Here is a 23,587-nt window from a genome sequence, read left to right on the forward strand (position 1 = left end):
TGGAAGTACTTTAAATATTTTCATAGGAAGAAAATCAGATGTTGTTAATATGTTGAACATATGTAAGTGAGGAGGAATAATACCACAGCAGCACCTTAAAACTCTCTGCAGTGATCCCTATACAAAGGTAAGGTCCCGTTAACTTCAGGCTAAAGTTGGTTTGTTTGCTCTTGTGAAATTTCTTCTTTAAAGAATAACTTTTCAGTGTAGAAACACTTTACATTTCAAACCTGTGCTAATGCAATAAAGGTTTTGAAAGGTCTTAAATTAAAAGGTAACCAACCAATTAGACACAGCTTCTTTTTTTTATTCTTCAAAAATGAAAACAAGGGGTTTAAACAAAGCTTGAAGGAATATAGCCAAGGTCCTTTTAATATGGGGTCAACATTTATCTGAGTGCTCTAGCCACTAACATAGCAAGTTGTAACAAGACATGGCTTTGTTGTTACTGTCTTTTACCACAGCAGCAAGAACATTAACAGTGTATAAACCGTTGCTATTGTAATTGAGAAATCAATAACTAATTTGCTGCAGCCGTCTCACCGGCTACCATATTTAAGTCTATGTTTGAGTTCATGAGCTTTTTCTGAAGACCTCGTTAGCCTCCAATCCTTCTTTTGGACACAAAGGGGCATGTGAAAGGCAAAGACCTCAGCCTTACCTCATTTAACTCTGTTGCCTATTATATTAGCTCAGACCAAAGTCCAGATGGGATCTCATATTAAACAGAGAACAAGAGATCATACTTTAGTTTATTTAACAGGAACATTGTACAAAAACGTACTGTAAAAAAAAAAAAAGACGGTTTTCATTAGGACTGCAACTAACAATTATTGTCATAATCGATTAATCTGTTAATTATTTTTTGGGATTAATCTGTCAAATAATAATCAGATGGTCAAAGGTTCTTTAAAGAATAATTTTTAAGAAATCACACCAGATGAAAGAAAAACTTTTTTACTTGAGGAATTCTGGATAGAGCATATTAACAAAAGAAAACGTTTTTTATCTTAAATCCAAAATGTATTACATATTTTTTGACAGTCTTGGTATAATTACTGCTCCAAGTGACCTAAAGGCATGTTAAAGAGTCTCTATACTCCTTTTAACCAATAATCTATTACTAAATTAGTTGAAGATTGTTTAAATAATCAATTAATCGTGATTAATCTGATAGCTTAAGCTACTATCCATCTGTAATTCTTGATCAAGTGAGTTAATAATGCAGTCTAAAATCATACAGTGACATTATAATAAACTCAGTATAGCCAAAATAATGAAATATGAGATCAAAGGATAGTCCATTACCTTCACCACAGAGACGAGGCCGTCATTGCTAACAGGGTCTGTGCGAATAGTGAAGTGCCCTATTGGGTCCCCGCTGATGATCCTGTACACGGCGTTCCAGTTAGGTGAGTGAGGCTGGTCGCCATCTAGAACAGTCAGATTTGCCACCACCACATTCACTGTGTTTTCTGTGACCTCACCTGAGAACTGAAAAAAGCAGAGTAAAATGTTTAGCAACATCCTTCTAAAATGAAGTTACTTTTACTAGCCTTCCGTTCTGTTTAGATCAATTGAGCTCCTTTATAAAAGAGAATCCTTTAAAGTTTTTCCTCCAAGGAATTATCTCACTTGCACCGAAAGTCGAATGGTAAGCATGGAGAAAACACAGCTTATCAAGCAGATGCAAACACCATTGTTTTACTTTCAATGTCTTCTGTATTCTTTGATGAACAGTAATGTCTAATTCCTTTGAAATCCAGAATGACAAGAAGGAGAAATGTTTGCAGACGAAAAAAGCTATCAGTGTATAAGCTTGAAACATCTGTTTGAGTTGATCTAAGAAGTTTTTGGTTGGACCCATGCTTTATTAGCACATGTGCTTAGTCCTGATAAGCCTGACGCGGACCAAGCCGCTGTCTGTCATGTGCCTGTTATGGAAGGGAATCTTGTTTGTTTTGAACAAGCTCAGGGGATAAATGACACTGACTCTACAAGAAGCCTGAAAAACTAAAGCTGACTGCAGCCACACCTACGTAAACAACTCGACAAGTCCAGAGACATGAGGTCATGGTGTGTTTTCAACTGTTCTGGAGATAACAGGCATGTAGCACCACACAGTCACCGTGTCACTGCGGGTAACAGGCATGGATGAGCTGCTGAGCCGCTTATGTGGCTGAAGGATATCAAAGAGCAAAGCCACAGACCAAACACTCCAACAGACCATAATACCCTGCCTGGCCATGCTCGCATCAACCACCAAATAGCCGACAGCAGCGGGCAGATTAGATAGCTGCGTCAGGAGAGCGATTCAGATACTCAGTGACATTCTTAAGACAACAGACAAGTCTGGGTGGTCTTGATGGACTGTCTGCCTTGAGTAAATAGGCAGGCTGTCATATGCTATTGTCTGAACATTTGTTTGTGTGAGCTTCTGCGATTTATTGCTGTGGTTTGGTTCAAGGACTCCCTGATACCAATACAACAAGGGAAACTTCAGAGGAAGCTCTGAGATTCCCGTAGGAACCCTCCAAGATCTTGTTTATAGCACACAGTAACAGCTAAGGGCAAGACTGACTGAAGCCTTTAAATGATTCACTACATTTCTGACTAGCAACACTGCAGTTAAAAGTGTTGGTATTATTATTATTATTATTATTTGGGGGAAATGAATGGGATTGTATTTAGTGTCTCATTAAATCTTGTTTAAACAAGTAATGTGAAATGTTGTTAACACTTTTTGAAGTACGCATACAACATATTATTTCAGCTTTAAACAGAAGCAGGATTCAAAACAAAAAAGAATCAAACAATTAGCTATCTTTATCATTTGTGCCATTAGATCTTTCATTCAATTTAATCACACTACATGATTAAGATAGAAGTAATTTGTGGAAAATATTTTGTTGCATATTGTAATATTGAGGATGAGACTCAGGATCCTGTGTCAGCAAATGTGTTTTTCACAGAATTGTATTTTTTCATTCCTCAAAAAATAACCGGTCTGTTTTTATTATCTTTCAACTTTCCAAATGTAGAATAGGAACTTAAACTTACATCCAGATATTCAACCTTTACACAAATTACTTTTTAAGCACAGTCGTGTCCCTTAGCCTACAGTATATGACAAGGTTAGAGTATAAGAAGAAAGGTAGTGTGTTTATTAGGATTGTTATTGTGTGTAAAACAACAAGACAAACCTTCTCATGCGCAAATATATTTGTGTCAATGTTGCTACTTGCAATGCATTTGCTTCTGCTGTACCACTGTTTTCTACCAAAAAAGACTTGATCTTATTTTAAAATTAGAAAAGGAAGGATGATTTTCTGAAAACCAAGTCCTGTCCTATCTTTAAAGTATATGTGTTGCCAATAGTGTGTTCCAATTCTGTATTCTGACATAATTTGGGTGTGATTCATCTTTTTTCTGCTGCACAGTTTGATGAAGTCAAATAAGATGACAAGAGAAAAAAAAAATATAAAAACTAAGATGAGATCCACACATTTAGGCTTTGTTTTTAGGACAAGACAGGCATGCTTTCTAAAGAATGTTGTTCACCTGGTAAAGGCTCTAATGGTTCCTGTTAAAACTGTGACCCCAAGACAACAATTTTTTGCTGCCATAATTTAAAAGTGAGCTTATATATCTCACATCTGTTGATATTTGTAGCTTGTACTGCCCTTTTTATAATCTGCAATCACTATAAATAAATAATCAGCAATGCACAACTACTTATAAGCTTAAAGACACATTGTTTTTTTTTTTTTTTACTTTGATTGATAGGTATGCCAACAACTAGGAAAAAAAATACACAAAAAAATGCTTGATTATAAAGAATACATTTTTACTGTGCAAAATATGTATGTATAATTCTTTATAAATCTTAAAGCTTTCTTTCTCTCTTCTGCAGTGGTGCAAATAAGTGTCAGTTGTAGTGCTTTATAACTGAAACGTTTCATTCTCATTTTTATTAGCTACTATGGTCCTGCTAGGGTATGGTTTTCTGTGGTTGTTTCAAAACAAAACTCTTGTAAAACTAAAGCAGAGACACAAACATTTAATCAGGCTTTTTTCCTGTCTGTGATAATGTCTCTCGGCTCTTAAGTGTTGGATTTTATGGTGGAGGGGTGGATCTTGGATTGGCAATGGGTATAGCTGGCTTTCTGTCAATGCTTGACATAATACCTCATGCCAGAACCCTTATTCTTCTGTCACTGCTTTGGCAGTGAAGAAAGGCTATGACGGAGAAAGGGAGGAAGAAAGAGAGTAGCAAAGTGACAAGTGAGCTTCACAAGAAGCCAAGAAAGCTGCACGGTCAATCTTGCACAGACAAATCAAACCAAGCAGAATGGTTCATTTTGTGTTCATTTTATCACATCTATATGCATTAGAGAAAATATCCAATAAACACCTAAAGGCCTTGCGTCTGCACACACACACACAAACCCCCATGCCTGTTTAAAAAAAATAGGCCACCATCTGATAGGGATGATGAAATATTAATCATTGGCATTAAAGACAAATTCCCCAAACTTTATATTTCTGGGACACGTTGAAAGATCTATGGGGTTTATTGCTAAAACAAAATATTTGCATAATGGCCTGCAATCTCAACAAAATGGCTTTTTATGTTATCTCCCCCTACTAAAATAGATGATTTATGAGGGGAAGTGGGTGAAAGTGCTTTCCTCATTTCTAATCCTGAACCTCCACTAAAGTTTATCATCAATATTCTTGATAATATTAACTTCCTCGTGTGACGCTGATGGAAATGCACTTAAACTAGGTGGAATCTAGTTAGAGGATATCAATCTGTTATGGCCCTCCATCATCAATATACCACCATCGGTAAGGAATGTTAATGCCGAATAGGAGCCAGGAAAGGCCTCTGATATACACCAAGGCACGTTTATATTTTATCACTGCTACTGTAGAAAATTGCACAAGTGAATAAGTACTCCCTCATTCTTTCTCATCTATCTGTCATTTTCTCTACTTTTTTTTCTTTCCTGGTGTCAAGGTGGCCTGCTCATTAGTCTCTGACTTGAACTCTTTTTGCAATGACCTTTTTTCTTATGTTTTGCTCTGTTTGTACACTCCCTTTATATTTCTGTAGCGCATCATGATAAGGTTCTAAAAGCACCCAGTGCAAATGCTGAAGTTAACTGCTTTATAACAAACTGAATGGACTGAACATACTGCTGACAAAGCCTCCATATTTGGTCCTGGAGTTCCAGGGCAAAGAGCACTCTGTAGATCCAAAGTTTCATCCTATTTTAATCCTATATTGTCCTCTTCAAGAGTTTTAAGCCAAAATAGTTTTCTGCCTAACCAACAGCCCAATGCTTTCCTTTAATATCATTATGTCTTCATTTTTTCATGTGGACGTTCAAACACTGCTTCACTAAGTATCAGGCTGCTGTTAGAAGATTTTTTGCTTATTTGCAATTTGGTATCTTTAGACATCAGCATGCCTTAAATTCTTTTGAACTGTCTTTTGAATCCTGATCCTTACTTTCCCTGTCCTTCAGTTTTACTGTGAAAGTCTCTATTTTTATTTTTTAATGATAGTTGGTGCTGTCAGGTTTTACATTTCCAGTGTTTCCTATGACCCAACTATACCTCCTGTGTCCCCCAACTAATCTGGATATGTAGAACATGGTTTATAATGCTATAGGTCCTTGTACTTTCTTAAGGTTCTGTTTAGGCTGCATTTAAACATAAAGTGGTCCAACAGCTTCGTGAGAAGAGCAAATTTGATACAACCTTTATCTAATTAGATTGCTCACCATATTGGTATTTTTTTCTTTTTTTTAGCAGTAGGTTTTTTTTTTCAAATGCAAGAGCGCTATATTTATAAGTCCAGCTTTTAACCTCTGAGGACTATGAGCAAAGTTAAATATTATTTGCCTCATTATTGGGCAACACAGACATGAGATAAAAGACACAGGATTGCTTTCCAGAGTGTAAACTGTGACCTCTATGCTACCCACTACCAGAGGACGGAGCTTTCAAGGATATCCTGGACTCCTATGGAGCCTGCTTTAAAAAGTCCTGTTCACCTTAATAACTCTCTCTTTGCCAATGGATCTAGAGTAGGGACAAATGGGACAGAACATCTGAATATCTGTCCCTGCACACATTAGTCACACATATTCTTCAAATTTTGATCAAAGGTAAAATACTGCCTGCTTCCAAAAACCAAAAAGCACCAAGCTACCTGATTATGTCTCTCTTTGTGTTTTACGATAGAACCTAGGCTTAGAGGTCCAGCAGAAACTAAACAAAGCAGAACCACAGGGTCACTTAGGCCACGTTCACACTGCAGGCCTTGATGCTCAAATCTGATTTTTCTTTTGTGAAATCCGACTTTTCTGCGTTGCCGTTCACATTTCCAAATATATGCGACTTGTACGTGATCTCCTGTACAGTATGAACTGCATTCATACAACTTGCTTGTCCTGCACGCAAAGGACGCAGTGACATCTCAAGCCAGCGTATTTATGGAAGTTAACATGGATGGTAGCGCTGGAGCGCATCTAGCGTTTTTCCAAACCTCAAAGCCTCAATCTTTTCAAGATGGTTTAACATAAATACGGCTCTCAACATCATAGTCTGCCATGGTTGTTGTTTTTCTTGCTGCTTCTCTGTAGCAAGAAGCAGAATATTGACCTTTGTCGGTTACTAATGGCTTTCAGGTCGGATGAATGCGGCCTGATTTTTCACACACAGGTCGCATTTGAAAAGATCAGATTCATATCAGATTCAGGACCACATAGCCAAGTGGCCTGGGTCGGATTGGAAAAAATCGGATCTGTGTTGTTCAGACTGCCATGAAAAGACCAGATACAGGTCGCATATGGGTAAAATAATCAGATTTGGGTCACTTGTGTAAACATAGCCTATGTTTACAGCAACTCAGCCGTTTACAGGCATGTGTTCAAAGAACGTCACATGGCCGACAGAAAGTTCTTAATTTAATAATTAATAACATAAATGCATACAATTGTAATTGCACAACATGATTTATTATCTTTACATTGGACTACTGCAACTCCCTCTATAATGGGATTGAGCAGCCTCTTCTTTGCCATCTACTGTTGGTACAGAATTCAGCTACCTACAGTATCAGCTAACGGAGGACATGTTACATTAACACATTATTATTGGTAAGTGGTGGCCTAGTGGTTGGGGCATAGAGCTTGGAATCCTGAGCTTCTGAGTTCGAGACCCTTCCCACAGACACAGACTTTAACCCCACACTACTTCCCAGGCGCCGCAGAATGGCAGACCACTGCTCCCTAAGGGGATGGGTTACATGCAGAGTCACATTTTTCCAATGTTAGATCAATGAAGTTCAATTATTACCCCACTTTGGTATATCCTTCACTCACTGCCTGTTTCTTAAAAAGTTTTTAAGTTTATGTTTTTAGTTTTTCAATGCCATCTAAGGGAGGCTTTTATACCCACTTATCCCAGTAGATCTTTAAAATCTCTAGATCAAAACCTTTTAAGTTGTAAATACAGAATATTTATTTACAGAATGCAAAGTAAGCAGCAAGGCTTACACACATTTTTCTGAAAATTTAAATTTACAGCAGATGCAGCAAAGTACGCTCAGCGGCAAAATGTGAAAAATGAATCCTGTCAGGTCATCCTATGAGGTCAGTCTTAACTTTGACCAATAGCCAAGAAGCAAAGGAGGGGACACTGTTACAAAGACTCTATTTGCTTTTACATTTTGAGCTCAACAGTGACCCAAAAGAAGCGAGGGGTATAAAAAAGAAGATCCATATAGACTAAAAAAATACAAAGGAAGAATTAAAAAAATATATAAATTTGACTTATTGTATAATTTATCACTGCCTTTGTTTGGTTAAATACACTTTGGTGCATACATTTCTATACTAAGTTTTTAGCATTTATTGATTTCTCTATATATTTTAATTATGTTATTGTGACCCTACCTCAGTATCCCCACAGTATGCTGCTGCCATAACCAAATTTTACAGTTGGAATGATGACCCATATGAAGACAAGACCTTTTAACGTATGTGGAAAGAAAATGACTAAAAAACACAAAAAAACTTTACATACATCCATTCAATTATGATTTTCCTCATGTAAAATCTAAATAAAATAAAATACATTAGTTGGAGCAAAGTACAATTATGTACAATACAAGTATTAATGGTTTTGCAATGTTTGGATAGTTTATGTCTAAAGTTATTTGGCTATTTCCAAAATGTCTTATTCTGTGACACTCTAAGTGTAAGAAACTTACCACAATTTGTAATTACTATACAAGACACAAACTTCATGTAAGTCTAAGGCAAAAGCGAGATGTTGTGCCTCCATATTGATTTGAAATACATAAAATGCATTACATTGGACTTAATTTTTACTCTGCTCCGAGTAATGACCCAGTGTAATGTAATCATCATTCTAAATATCCCTATGATGCCAACATCATTAACCATTTGCAGGATCATGTATTCTTGGAGAAGAAATTCAATAGTATTGATCGGTGTTTCTAGTGTGTATGTGTCCTTTACAGGAGAACAGTAAAGTACTCGCAGTATATGAAAGCCGAAATCAAATTTTACACCTACACCGCATTGCTGTAATAGTTGTTAAAGGTGTTGCTGTTCTGATACAAAGGGAAAAAGGTTTCTTTATATGTAAGATGACCTGAAATCACCTTTAAGTGTTAAACATTAACTTATCAACACAACTGAAGTAAAATCAAATATATTTTTTTTCTTCTGTTTTGACTACCACCTTTCCTTGCATTCTGCTCATAATTTCCTCTATAGCCAAATCTTCCTCATCCTAGTTTTCTCCCTCTATCTTACTGCTCATTTTCACAAACTTCTTTCAACTCACACCCCCTTCTTCTGAACTGTTACCTTCTCCACATATTTGTAATAACTTACGGTTCTTGAGGTCAGCATGGGAGGGTTGTCATTGATGTCTGTGACAGTGATGATAGCTGTGGCTGTGTTGGAAAGGCCAAAGTTGAGATTTCCTTCCATATCCCTGGCTTCCACGATGATGGTGTACTGTGACACTTTCTGAAAAATAAAAGATAAAAGGTGGGTTGGGGTGGGGGGGATAATATGCAGTTATGCAACTGAAGTTATCTTTTTCTCCTGTGATCTCGCAGTGGCAACCACAGACTGTGGCTCCCAGGGGAACACAAAGGCTGTTTTTCTCTGCTATGGTGGTGGTCCATGGTTTTGTTTGGAAAAACAGAATCATAAGGTCTTTCATTTGACTGAGCTGAATTGTCCTTGGTGGAACCTGGTCTGAAAACAAATCACTAAGAGGGTACGCTACGATGCCTCTCCACGGGTACAGCATGCCATCAAAGTTGTCAGGCGTGCTGCTTTTTCAGTACCACAGATCGACGGATCTGAAGACAATGATCCACCTGACAGAGATTAATAGACTATCTGTGAAATAATAATATGAGGGAATAATAAATGCTACTTCCTCCCTCCAAAAATGACACCATGTCACTTTAGTGGGATGGGATTTTTTCTTATCATTTATACTCCTGTGCTCAAAGGCATTTGTGTTCATTTTATCCCTCCAACCCTTTCTTCCATCCTCCTTATTGCAGGGTTCTTTTCCTCTTCTTCTGTCCCAGGGTGCAGTTAATGGGCTGCAGGAAGGATGGAGCCCAGGAGCTGACTGTCTGGATAATGTGTCTTGTCAGTGAGATTCCAAATTACATTCCCACTGTCTCTCTCTCTCACCTGCTAATTACCGAGTAAATATCCCAATTAGACCAGGACGGCACATCAGGAGGATTAGACAGCTCCTCTCGGTTCCTCTCATCTTGATGCTAAATAAGATGCTGAACTCCAACCTTGTGCACAGACTCATTAACACTAACGTTTACACACAAGCAGACATTGGTGCCTCGCTTCCCACAGATCTTGTATTTTCCTAGCTGTCCCATCATCCTCTGTATGGCATGTACACAACACTCACTAATTAGACAACGGAGTAATTATGCCAAGCTTTTCCGAACCTCTTATGATTGCAACAATACCACAGCACACCCAGTTTCACTGAAGTGCTTAGGTCTGTTGCTGTCAACAAGCTCTTTAGAAGTCTACTGAAGACCAGCGGAAATCTTTAGATGAGCAGTTAAAAAAAGAGAAAGCACACCCCTTAAAAGGAGAGAAGAGAAAATGACTTAATGTTTTCAAGAAAGGTGTAAAATGTGATAAAAAAAAAGGTTATTAATTAATTTCTTACGGAGACACCTGATGCTTTTGACATATCAGAATAAACTGTCAATGCTCTAACATGTTAAAATGCTGGCAAAATCTAAAGAGATGCATCAAAATGTATTCTGATGTTTTTTTTTTATACAGAGATGCTTGGGAAGATTCTTCTCTTTACTGCAATGTATCATGCATCTTAGTTGGTTTCTATGAACAGTAAGAGAAACTAGAATATTGTTGGAATGTACATATTCCTAAAGGTCCATATCCCAGGACCCAAATCTGGGACAGCTGGGTTGAGGACCAAGTTATGAAGTCAGAATTCTGTCAAAACAGACCACAAATGATAAACATTTATACGAGCAGTTGTACTTAAAACACAGTCATATAAAAATATATAGACTACTCTCTTGTGCAATTTTATGCATGCAGATTTAATACCAGATTCCACCCAACATATCACGCATGATTAAATGCTCCTTATCAGTGTCTGGCTTGCTTTTCATGCACTCTAGCTTTTCTCCAACGTGTGTGTGGATCTGTTTCTGTGCACTTGTGTCAACTTTTCTTAGTTTGAGGGTATAATCAACCATACTGTCTGTGATTGGCTACTTTTCAGGAAATACCGCTTCTTGAGAGATTGCTATTTTCTTCCTGATTGTGGCTAACAACAGTGGAAGCATAGGACTAATCACTCTTCAATCTCTCTTTAAGAGTTGAATTCCGAGAAGCTTGCAAACACAATGTCGGACACTAAAAGAAAAAATGTTTAACAGTAGATGCAAACTGATTGTAAGTTTAAATGCCTCTGTTTAACTATAAATGTGTGATCACTCAAGCCTACTTTTCCTAGATATTAACAGCAAGGGTAACCCTAACTTAGTTCAAAGGTAGTTCCAAATTTAACATTACTCATAATTTCGAAGTAAATGACTACTGTTGTCGGAACACATTCCCAACTTTATTAAACTGTTTGATGAACTTCTGGCAAAGTTGCGATGTGGGCACACTTTTCCTTCTGAGCTCCATTCTTGCAGCCCCTAACTAATGCTTAATAATAATAATAATAATAATAATAATAATAGCTGAACTTTATTCATCTCACACTAGAGAAATCCACCTCTGCATTTAACCCACTTGGTGAGCAGTGGGCTGCCACTTTGAGGCGCCCAAGGAGCAATGTGAGGTTAAGGGTCTTGCTCAGGGACCCAGAGTGCAGGCTGTGGGGATCGAACCGGCTACTTGCAACCTTCTCAGAGCACAAGTCCACTGCTCTAAGCACTAGGCCTTCCCCCTACCTATGAGGCCAGCTCTTGGCACTCTGTGTCACCTTGAAGGAAGACCTGAACATCCATGTTCTAAAGTAAGGAAGAAATAAATGTATGATCGATTTCAAAAAAATTTCTCACACAGTGTTTATGCTTATGCTGCAAGGTTTAATGTTCGTAAGTATATCTCTGCTTGCACTGAAACACCAATAAAGATGGAGAAAATGCTGCCAATACAAGATGACAACCGAATGTAACTCAGTAAAAGCTGAGAGGGAGGCCTATTTAGCTGCCATCTTAGCTGCTATACAAAATCTGGAGAACAGGGTTAATAACTTTGCAAAATAGCTGAAAAAAAAACTCTGAAAAGTTCACCGGCATTAGGCTACATGATGAGTGGAGCAGAGCTCTCTTGGTATCGCTGAATGTAAATCCACTATGGTAAAACCTTGAGCAGAAGCTTGTTACACTGAATAAAGAAGATGCAGCTCTGAAAGATAAACTTCTGGAGACTGATAGGTACACGTGTTGATGGAGCCGTAAGGACAGTGAGGAAGAAAATGTCAGAGAGAAGGCAGAACAGCTTCTTTCAAGGATCTTACCGCAATGGGCAGACAAGTCAGAAAATGTGATCGACACGATCCACTGAGAGGGGAAAAAAGAATCCTGTCAGGTCATCCTACAGTTCACAAGGAGGTGCCATCTAGACGCAGTCTGGAAAGTAACTAAGGAGTCAGCGGCTGCAAAGATGAAGGTCTCTGTTTTGATCGAGATTTTATTAAAGGAAGACTGACAAGCAAGAGAGGAACTGTGGCCTACAGTAAAATTATGAAAGCCAAATCGCATAGAAAGGTGACCTTTACAGAGGCCATGCGGCAGCGATCACTGGTAAGCTGATCGAAGCCTCATCTTCCTTCTGAAATTACAATTACTCTCACTGCTTTTTTAAATAATTTTTTCTTAAACCTATGCTGCATTTATTACAGCTAAAGTTTCTGATTTGTGCTCCAATTTGGTGTTTTTCACTGCATAGAATTAGGGATAGTTTATGTAGAGTTTTCTTTTTTCATTTTTTGGATGGTAGGGAGGACTGTTCCATGTCATTATGTAAAGGGCAATTTAAGATATCCCAGGGACTCACCTTCAGCTCATGTAAGGGGCCTAAGAGAAACTGTCAAAAGAATGGAAATATTGTATTGTATTGTAGAAACAAAAATTCAGATTGATTTGCTCTGTAAAAAAAAAAAACAAAAAACAAATCCAATGCACTCTGAGGAAAAGGTTTTAGTGAAACCAATGAGGAAATCAAATCATTCACTTCCATGGTACATCCAAATAGGCAGGTTTGGCTGTAATATTAAATAAACTGCCATGGAAGACAAGATATAAATAATACAGAACTGAGTGCCATTGGTTTCTCTCCATGTTACATACTGACGGTGCTCGAACTAATGCATCATCAAGTAACGCCTTACAATAACTATGTTACTTTTGAAGTAACTAACAAAGTAACTAATTATGTAACATGTTAGTCACTATGCTTTAAACAGATTTTTTATTTGTTACCTAATGTGTATAAATAAGGTCCACAATTTTATGATGTAAGCAGACATGATAGCAAATTCCACGTGTAAGAGAATGTAACAGCAACGCTACTGTAACAACTTCAGAATGTAATGAACACAGAGGAGAGATGGTGGTGCAGAGCAACTGATTGGATGGCAGCATTTCTACAGAAAAAGCACTACTGAAGGCTAAATATTTATTTGATTTACTCATTATATTCAGGAACAAAGACTTAAGATCACAGCTTCCAACTGACATTATTAAAGAAGCTCTCATAACATCTTAAAAAGGACTGGCAGCTATTGCTTTCAATTAACACACGCTCTCTATTTTCTGTGGGCTATAATGATTTTACTTAGATAGTTTAGATTTATTCATGTAAAATACTGGGAACATATGGACCTGCTATGTTTTTTTCTTCTGGAATAGTGCAGCCCCTGTTATTTTTGTTAAATTGATTAAAAAGCATTATTTTTCAGCTTCGTATTTATGTTATAGACCATTGAAGGCTGTCAATGTACAAACATATAAAGTTCTAGAACATCTTATTCTTCTTTTACTATTAACAAGAAACATAATCATGGCCACATTATTATATTGTAACTCACTTGTGAAACAACACACACCAAAATAGTTCAGATTAGGTTTTATTGTTTTCAAATGTTTAGACCATTGATTAATCATTTCATTTATTGATTACTAACAAACACCTTATATTCCATTTTGACCCTCTAGTTTTCTTTTATTCAAGTAACATAAAAGTTTTGCAAATTCTTTGACATTTTCAAACATAAAATGTAACTAGCTACATAACTATATGTGTCTATAAATCCTGATTAACCTACTGTATAACATTGTCTAAAGGAATGTCTTGAAGACATAATGACCTAGATGACTCTTTCATTTTGCTCCTGAATGTAGGCAAAGCAGAAATTATAATCTTTGGACCAGAGTCTTTGAAAAATAAACTGATTTTTCAGTCATGTTAAAGTAAGACATCTTGGTGTTATTTTGGATCAGGACCTGACATTTAAATCCAATATCAAAGAGGTTTCTAGAATTTCTTCTTTCATCTCCACAATATTGCAAAAAGAAATATCCTGTCCATTAAATCCTTAGTTTAATATGTTGTTGTTAAAATAGCTTAAGATGCTGAACCGAGTGAAACTGTTAACATAGCTTATAAAATTCTGAACTGTAAATCACAGTTAAATTGATAGCTTCAAAGAGACCTGACCCTGTTTTCCTCCCCTCTCTTACCTCTTTTTTTCATAGAGATGTTTTTTTTTTTTTTTTTTTTTTTTTTTTTTGGGGGGGGGTCCACTAACTAATGGTTATTTAAGTCAATTCAATTTAGTTTATTTATATAACATCAATTCACAACACGTCATCTCAAGGCACTTTGCAGTTCACCAAATCATAAAGTCAAATTGATTCTCAGTTTTCTATCTAAGAAAAACCAGTTGGCTTTATTGAATTGTTTAAATGCAGCCTTAACGGTAAACTGGTGGAAATCCTTTTTAGAAAATGGAAATAGCATTTGGTATTGCCTTCCGAAGAGTATGTTTAAACAGATCAGAAGCATGGAATTTGCTCTCAGATGTGACCTCAATGTAAACAGACTCCCTATAAACTTATCCTTTTTTTCCAAACGGATGTTTTGTTGAAAACCTACGCAATTTTATTTCTCACCTAACTCCTTTCTGGAATACAATATATGTGCTATGCAGAATTAAGTCTCTTTAATAGTACCGCATACACCATTTGTTGTTAGCTAAGCCACTAATTTCATGTAACATCATTTTCCATCTGCCATCTTGTGAGTCCATATTTCTCACCACCATTTTGGTATACTATAACTATAACAGGGTTTTTCAACCCTGGTCCTCACAAGGCACACTGCCCTGCATGTTTAAGATGTTTCTCTGCACCAGCACACCTGATTCAAATGACTGCAGATCAGCAAAGCCTGTTAATCTATGAAGCCTAGGAAACATCCAAGACATGCAGGGCAGTGTGCCTTTAGGACCACGGTTGAAAGAAACTGTACCATAACTCTGCTCAGTGAAGACAAGCTAACACAAAATTAATAATCAGTGCTTTTAATTGTGGTTCTATATTAAAAGAGTTCACCAGGCAGCTATTCATTAAAAAAAAAAAAAAAACTGATATAGAGTAAGCAGTGTTTAGCGATGAATAATAATGATATGATATTGAGGTGGTGCTTTGATTTTGTATTTAGTATTAAAGTACTTTTTAAATAATAGCCAATAACCTCGGTAGAATTAATTAATTACTAATAGTCAAACCAACCTTTTAGACATGTTTTATATTATAGATTCAACATTATTACAGCGTAAAATGTAATTTCTGTAATTATCACAACAGAGGTTTGATTTGAGGTAACAATGACACTATAGGGCTTTTCAAGGTAAACACTGGAAATTTGCAGTTACACACCTAAAAATGCAGCAGATCATAAATACTGTTGACTGCAACACAGCACAGAATCTAAAGACCTTTAAGCCTTTTACATCTATGGGGAAGTTAAGTAAAGTTATGCCATTACAGTTTAACATTACTGTGGAAAAAAATTTATAAATATAAGGTACAGTATGACTACTTTTTCAATGCACTAAAGGGAGATTAGTGATGCTGTGGAGATCCTTTTCAGCAGGTCTAATCCTCTTTCAGGCATTTCACAAATCTTTCTTTAAAGGAAAGAAATGAGAAAGGAATGGTAAAGAGTAAAATTGCTTTGAAATTAAAATACAGACAAATTTATGAACATTCTGAGAAAAGAAAAACATTTATTGAAGCCTGGTCAAACTAAGCCTAAACCTTAAAAAAAGTATAAGGCAAAACAAATATGTCATGACAATTTCTTTGAAGTACAAAAAAGGCTAGCAGGAGTTTAATCCGATATTTTAGGAAGAGTGCCTGGATTCGCAAATACAACATAAAAATAAGCAGCAGCAACTCAGCTAGGTACATTTTTGTCCATGTTGCCCTCATGCATCTATTTCCCTTTGGCACCCCACCATCTCTGTTACCCTATTTTTCACTGCCTAACTTGCTTCTTTGCTTCAGCCCCCACCCAGTTTTCCTTTTTCCCTCTGTTTCAACTGTTTTATTGAGCACAGATGTGATTATATAGACTTTTGTGTTTGTCTGACAGGTGTCAAGGGCATTACATCCAAAGATTTTCCTTTCTCTATCTACCACACAGCCAAACACACATAATGGACTTTTACAGGCATGAACAGCACAACACGAGCAGCCCACTGCAGCATGATGTGTTGTTAATAGGTCTGTCACTAGTGACAGTTTGGGAGGATGATCTGTTTTGCAGATGTCTTTACAGACTTGTCACAGGCACACAATGCGAGAATAAACATATTTGGATCTTGTCAAAACTTTTAGAGCTCCATAAATAAGGTGACCGAAGACAATTTATTGTAAAAGAAAAGAAACAAACAGAAAGGTTGGTGTTTGTATTTGTGTGAAAGAAACATGTTCTGACAAATGGCTAAATGAGATTTAAAGGTGTTGTTAGAGCAAACAAAAAAAGCGATCCTAAACGGAAAATAATGGCTTATCTCCTGGGCACTTAGACATGCCAAAACCCAAAGGGGTTCACAGATTTGAAAGGACCTGTTTTTCTACTGTCACAATAGTCTTTGTGAAGTGTGAAACACGTAAGACAAACCTCTCTGTCCAGTCCAGGCGCTACCGTCATTATGTCCCCTGTCTCACTGTTGATGGTGAACATGTTGGGGATCGGGCTATGGGGTGTCTGGGACAGGATCCGATACCGAACCATTCCATTGGCTGTGGTGTTGTCATCAGCATCAAAGGCAGACAGGTGCATCACGTAAGTTCCTGATGAAGAAATAAGTTTTTGTCAACATGCATGTTCAGATAATAGATTTATCTCTGATTTATAATCTATAGTTTTAGAGCATCTGTTGCAGAAGAATCTTATATAAAGTTACCTGATATTGCTGGCTGAATATAGTGCATTTACTGAAAAAGATAAATTATGTATGTCAATTAAGAATTTAAGATCAAGATAATATAGATGTATTGGTAATGTAACTTAAAGTGTAATTGCTAAAGGTGCAGATAATAAACAGAGCTTTATGAGTGAGACCTTTATTGAAAATTACAGCTAAACACTGTGTTGGGGGTTGTCTGAAGTTAAGTTTATATACCGATATGTTTAAAAAGGCAGACTATGGTTATTGTGCTAGTAAATCAAGGCTCTTCTTTACCCATTTATATCATATGAGGGTTAAACAAAGATTATTATTTCACTGTTCCAAGAAGTTACTGAAAATAAGAATAAGAAAAACAAATGCTTGAGAATTTTGTTCAGACTCAACACCACACTATATGGTAACAAAACCTCTGGTGGGTTACATGGGCATGTATAAAAACAAACCATCCCCACCGTGTAGTAGGGTGGAGTGTGTAAACTTCACTTAGACCTTGTAAGTGAAGTTTACACAGAGTTTTATGTTACTATAAGCCTGCTTCCCTTATGTGGGGATATACTCAGATGTAAAGGCAGTGGTGTCAAAAGTACACACATTTGTTACTTAAGTAGAAGTATAGATACTGCAGTTTAAAAACACCCTGGTAAAAGTTGAAGTATCAACTTGACCTCTTTACTCAAGTAAAAGTGAGAAAAAATGTGCTCCAAAAACACTGAAAGTATCAAAGTATAAAGTAACCATTAAAAAAAAAAAAACAGCCAGATGCCACTATATGAATTGAAAGCTCAATTTTTCAACCAATTCGAAAAATTCTTTGAGATAGGGCCCCAGATGAGGGAGGTCTTGTTGGTCTCCATCTACCCATAAGCTCTCGCCTGTGTCCAACTTTCAGACATTTCAACATCTTTTTCTGAATCCAACATTGGGGCATGGCATAGACGATTCTCGTTTGTAGTTTGAAGAACACCTGCTTGCTTCTGATGATTTCCTTTAGCTAACCAATGAGTGTTTGCGTTATATGACTCATCCAATTACACTAGTGTTTAACTAGGTGTGGATGGAGCCAATGACCTGCATTGGATGGGGCACATGACGTGAAATAAATATTTATAAACATTAAACGGACAGCAAGAGTAATGAGTAACATTTGAGTTAAAAATGTAAGGAATAGAAAGTACAGACACTAAAAAGTGTACTTAAGTACAGTAACAAAGTATTTGTACTTCGTTACTTGACACCTCTGTTTAAAGGTAGTCATCTAATTTTGGATAAAAATATTTTTGATGTGTCTTTCAGCGAAATAATGATGAAAAACACCACCAAATCCAATTCAGCTCCTCTAACTTTTTTTTTTTTTTAATCCAACTCCATTTGATTTGCACAGAGGCAGAATAATTTCTGCTGCAAGAATTTTGCTCTTAGGTCTAAGGGTTGGAAATACCAGGTTGCTCAGCTTTGATTTTTTTTTTTTGCTTTGACTTTTGATTATTTTTCCTGCAGAAGTTATAAACCATTTTGAAGATTTTTATCAAGTTAATTATATTTCTTATCTCACATCAACAAAGTCACCCTACTTCAACAACTCTCACACACCTTGTAAGTGAAGTTTACACTGAGTTTTATAAACATTTTGAATAAAGGATAAGCCTCTATTAAAGATTGGATCTGAAAGTAGATTACTCCTGCCAAACCTTCACCCATGAGAACAGGACTAGCTGTTTAGTTAAATGGTATAAACAAACTATAGATTGTGTGTTTCACAATTGTATATTTCATTGGCCTTGATTATTTATTTTTAAGACAATTAGCTGTATTACTCTGGTTGAAATATCAAACTAAATGCACCTTTTTGTTCTCAAGTAGGCAACAATGGCCCATATTTGTTCAGAAAAAGGAAGAAAAAAATGATTTGTTCAGAAAAAGCTTCCAATTTTCCAGAGAAAAATAAAGGTTTGTATATTCATTCAACTTGAAACATTAACACATGCCGCAAGGACAGTCTGGTAGTGAGTAATGGAGAGAAAAGAGACCTTTTATAAAATTATAACTTTAAATACTAAAAACGGGAAACAAGTATACACTAAGATGTTTCAGAGCTTTGAAGGTGCCAAAAATCTATGTGCCGAATGATTGTGGAACCAAGAGAGGCCAAACCTTGTTGTCAAATATATATATATATATATATATATATATATATATATATATATATATATATATATATATATATGAATATTTCTTGTTAGGTAAGATTTGTTATAAAATTCAAATTAGGGTAACCAAATCTAAACAAAACAAAAGTGGGAAAACTGGGATAAATTTAGGCTATGTAAAACAACACTGTAAAAGACACACACAGATGAAAAACCTTAGTTTGCATTCTATTTTCTAATAAAATACTTTAGCTGTTAAGTTTTAAGAGCACTGTGTGCAGCTTGGTCATGGCATGGGACACTGAATAAGCTCTATGATAATGACTACAGCTTTGCTTTCTTTGTGTCTTTCTTTATGTAGGAAAGGCGCCTGTTAATATATTTCTCTTTTTTTTAAATATCATTTGACTCAGTAGAATGCGGTACGCTGCTTCAGTTTGTGAAATGTCAAGCCATGTAAAAACATTGAACTGTCAGGCACAAATCAGGACATCTGGTCATACTGCTCCAAATGATTGTGCAGACTTATTTTCTACAATTATCTGCCAAACTTGTCTGCATATATGTTAAAGAACGCCTCTACAGACTGCTTTGACAGAAGACACTGACTCAGGGTCCAATGAGCAGAATAATGACAACAGTTTTGATCTCTACATCATCTTGCAATGTAGCACCTTCCCACAGGATTGTGCTGATGTGTATCATCTGAGGTTTTGCTTTGTATAACTCTATCATCACAGCAAAACAACAAAAAATGAAGGAAGAAGCATTTTATCCAATGTTTTGCCTTATCTTTGAGATGTTTAAAGTTTCATTTTTGGTATTTGCGCTACCTAACTAATCTAAACGGTTGCTGTTGAAAGTAACCAAAATAGCTTACAATAATAGTGAAACAGAAATTCACTTCATACTGGATTTTCTCTTTTTAATTTATAGATTAAAGTGAAGTAAATTAAATTTTAATTTCTCACGAGTTATACCCCTAATACCAGGACTTACATCACTTTCTAAAATCATCCTATTCTACCTATTATCGCCAGATAAATGTGTAAAATTCCATTAAAAATAAATATTTGTTTAATTAAAGACCTATTATCTGATGTCAGAAATAACATTAATATCACCCCTTACCTTTTGAACATTTACTTGGAAGTAAGAAAACCTCCCACATTAATAAATATTTGTTTAAAAAAAATAACCTAACGCACAGTTCAAAACATAAAAGAAATGAAAAAAATATAGGAATTGAATAAAGGAATTGCCCTAAGAAAAGCGAGCCTCCCAAATGGTCATCTTTCTCCCCTAAGCTATATTCTGTAGCAATCAATGTTGCTGACTCTTGGTTTAGGTCATAGAGGTTGTTAAGGTGAAGCTCTATTAGATACTCATAATTACTGCATAATAGAATTTCTCATTTACATGGAACTCATTATATTAATTATTATATTATAATGTTTTCACTCATAATCTCCATGTGGATGCTATAAAAGTATATCGTGTTTACTTTAGAAATGTGTGAAAAAACCTTTTTAAAATATTTCTAACTTTCTATACAATAAAAACTGGCTGAACTTGTTCTCCTAAACAGCTCCCAATATTATACAATACTATTTTTTATTACAGATCCTTGCCTGGCACTTCGGAGACAGCTTACACCAAAATGTACTAAACTACCTTTTCTACACAACCAAGTACAGATTGGTATCCTAATTGCATGTTTGACTTTGTCATACGAGTACTTAAAAGGTACCATTAAAAAAAGAGAACAAAAAAAAAACATGCATTTTAAATCACAAATTTGAAAAATAAGTTCCATGATACATACTCAACTTCTTTTCTTTCAAGTCTCCACACCATTTTAAAACTATGTGGGACCCCGGTGTCTTTCATCTAATTCATCTCCCTTTGCTAGCTGAATATTATTGCCAGAGATGGTGATATCATGCCAATGACAGCCCTTGTCCGAGGATAATGATAACTGCAGCTCCCATTTCAAACTTCATTATGTCTCAAAGCAACATTTGTCAATTACTTGGCCAGAGGGAGCATTCTACAGCCCCCCCAGTGAGAGCAGAAAAAAAGAGGATGCTCTAAACAGAGAGCGGGAAAGAGAAGGAGAACACCAGAGTACAGACTGCCGTTAAAATCCAAACCGAGACGCTATCAGCCCCCACCCAACACTTTTCACTTGAGACACAGTGATAGATGAAGCATCACAATGTGTTACACATCACTGGGATAATTTCATTAAGCTGCACTTGTATGGGGTTTAATATGGACCCTTTGTATGGGCATCCTAAGCTCTGCCTGACAGGATTACGTCCCCATAATGACTCTTTAATTTGCAAACTAATTTAAGTCTGTAATTGGCCTTCCTTTGAATTCACTGGAGCTCTACACTCTAAAAGTCATTTTTTTATGATTATTGTTTAGCTTAATGTCATACATACTTTAGAGACCCATGTGCTTTGTGGAACAGGGCCAAGAAAATAAACAAAAAAATGTAAAGAGAAACTATCATTGTAAAAAAAAAGGCAGAATTAAGAAAGTAAACAGAAGGTTTGGAGAAGGAAACAAGCACCTGGACACCTCTTCGGATCACCTCTAGCATTATAAAGCTGGGATAATCTGACTTAAACTCACTGAAGTTTGCACACAGAGCACATCTCTGGGATACTTCTGCTTCAAGGTTTAAAATAAAATGACCCAGTGGTACTACAGTTTGGTACGTTTAATCCTCAATCTCTTCACCAGAATGAAAAGGAACACTGCTTTGACTTCTATTTCGTTTTTAGCAGTAAGACACAGTCTTGTTAATAAAAGAGAATGGAAAATTCTCTTTTGTCCAACATCTAAATTTACACCTATGCTTTTATTGTATCCATGGTGAATGGGTTTAAGTTTTTGACGGTAATGCAGGGGACCTGTGTTTGAATCCAATTCTCTCAGGAAGGGCATCAGGAGTAAAACTCTTCACAATTTCTGTAAACAAGTCTTAACGACTTGCTGTGGTGAGCTCTGAATATGCAAGTTTTCCCCCTTTGTGCTATAAGCCTGGTGGGTTTCCAGACTTTCCTTTCCCCCTACGTGGTTAAGCTTTGAATTTTATATATTTCACTTCCATTTATAGACTAGTAAGAGATTGTATGAATACCTTTGACAGCACGGTTAAAAGTGTAATGGCGACACCTTATACACTGTATGTAAACACATAGGGAGGCATTGGTCAAGAGTTTTATCCCCCCCATCATTGACACTAAAAAACACAACCTGTTTCTACCTCTCTAACTCTATGAAATAATGCAACACCACAGAAAAAGAGTCAAAAGATGTTTATACTTTCCTTTTCCAAAGTCAGAGAAGCATTGGAGATGTGTTGCTCACTTGTTTACCTGTTGAATAACAGGATTACATCACGTCTGACCGCAGCTAATTAATGTAGCCAGGCTGCTGGTAAATCAGCCAGAGACATTAAGCATCACTACTAGCACTTCATTAGTGCATCTTTTGAAAGGCATCAATTATGAACATTGAACCTAGGAATTAAACCCAAACTGGTTTGAAGACCCAAAGTGGCAGAGTAAGTATTTTTTCTACTACATGAAAATATTAATAATATTCTATGCACTAAATATAAGGTGTATTAATAGTAAAATGTTGCTATTAAATTCAACATTAGTTAAGCTTTATTTCATATTTGTGGCTTCTGTTTTGGTATGTTTTACCAGGTTTGTTACAACCAACAGTTGGTGTGAAGGATCCTCTACCGTAGACTTCGTTACAAGGTCTTTTCACAGCATATAGCAAGCCTGCTTCATTCTAGCCCTCAGGGTCCAGTGATCTGCACATTTTGGATGTTTCTCTGCTTCCACACTTAAACCAAATTGCGTAATTACCTCCTCAGACTGCAGTCAAGGGTTTGATCCAAATACATGCAAGTTGTAGCATCGAAATGTAAATGAACAGCAAAAGTTCTCCAATTTAAAAATCAATACCCTATGAAGAACCATTCATTTTTTTGCTTTTGATAAATGTAATAATTTTGAGTTTGATGTTTGCATTTCATGTAATTTATAGCTTACATGTACTTTATAGCTTATATATATATATATATATATATATATATATATATATACACATATCCTTTGCTATCAAGCACTTGGTAGAGGTCTGTGGTCACCTGGGGCATTTAGAAAATATTATAAATATTTAGCAGAAACAGCTAAAAATAAAAAGGAAGTAAGTCAGTAGCATGTCAGGGTCATGGCAAATCGTGACAAAGGTAGTGGTGGTAGCATCAAATAAACTGAGCAAGTATGCAAAAGCAAGCAAATTATAGAACATGGGAGCAGGAACAAATCAAA

The 23,587-nt window shown here is 36.2% G+C and overlaps 1 protein-coding gene across 1 annotated transcript in view; it reads right to left on the minus strand.

Moving 5' to 3' along the window:
- LOC107088164 (cadherin-4-like) overlaps positions 1 to 23,587 on the minus strand; it is a 119,716-nt gene that overhangs the window by 35,136 nt on the left and 60,993 nt on the right. The window contains exons 5-7 of the mRNA XM_015380166.1: positions 16,785 to 16,957; positions 8,940 to 9,077; positions 1,309 to 1,494 (exon numbers count right to left, since the gene is read on the minus strand). Coding sequence (XP_015235652.1) covers positions 1,309 to 1,494; positions 8,940 to 9,077; positions 16,785 to 16,957 — 497 coding nt within the window. The remainder of the gene's footprint in view (positions 1 to 1,308; positions 1,495 to 8,939; positions 9,078 to 16,784; positions 16,958 to 23,587) is intronic.

Source organism: Cyprinodon variegatus, unplaced genomic scaffold (assembly GCF_000732505.1).
Source record: "Cyprinodon variegatus isolate N-32 unplaced genomic scaffold, C_variegatus-1.0 Scaffold208, whole genome shotgun sequence".
Classification (NCBI taxonomy): Eukaryota; Metazoa; Chordata; class Actinopteri; order Cyprinodontiformes; family Cyprinodontidae; genus Cyprinodon; species Cyprinodon variegatus.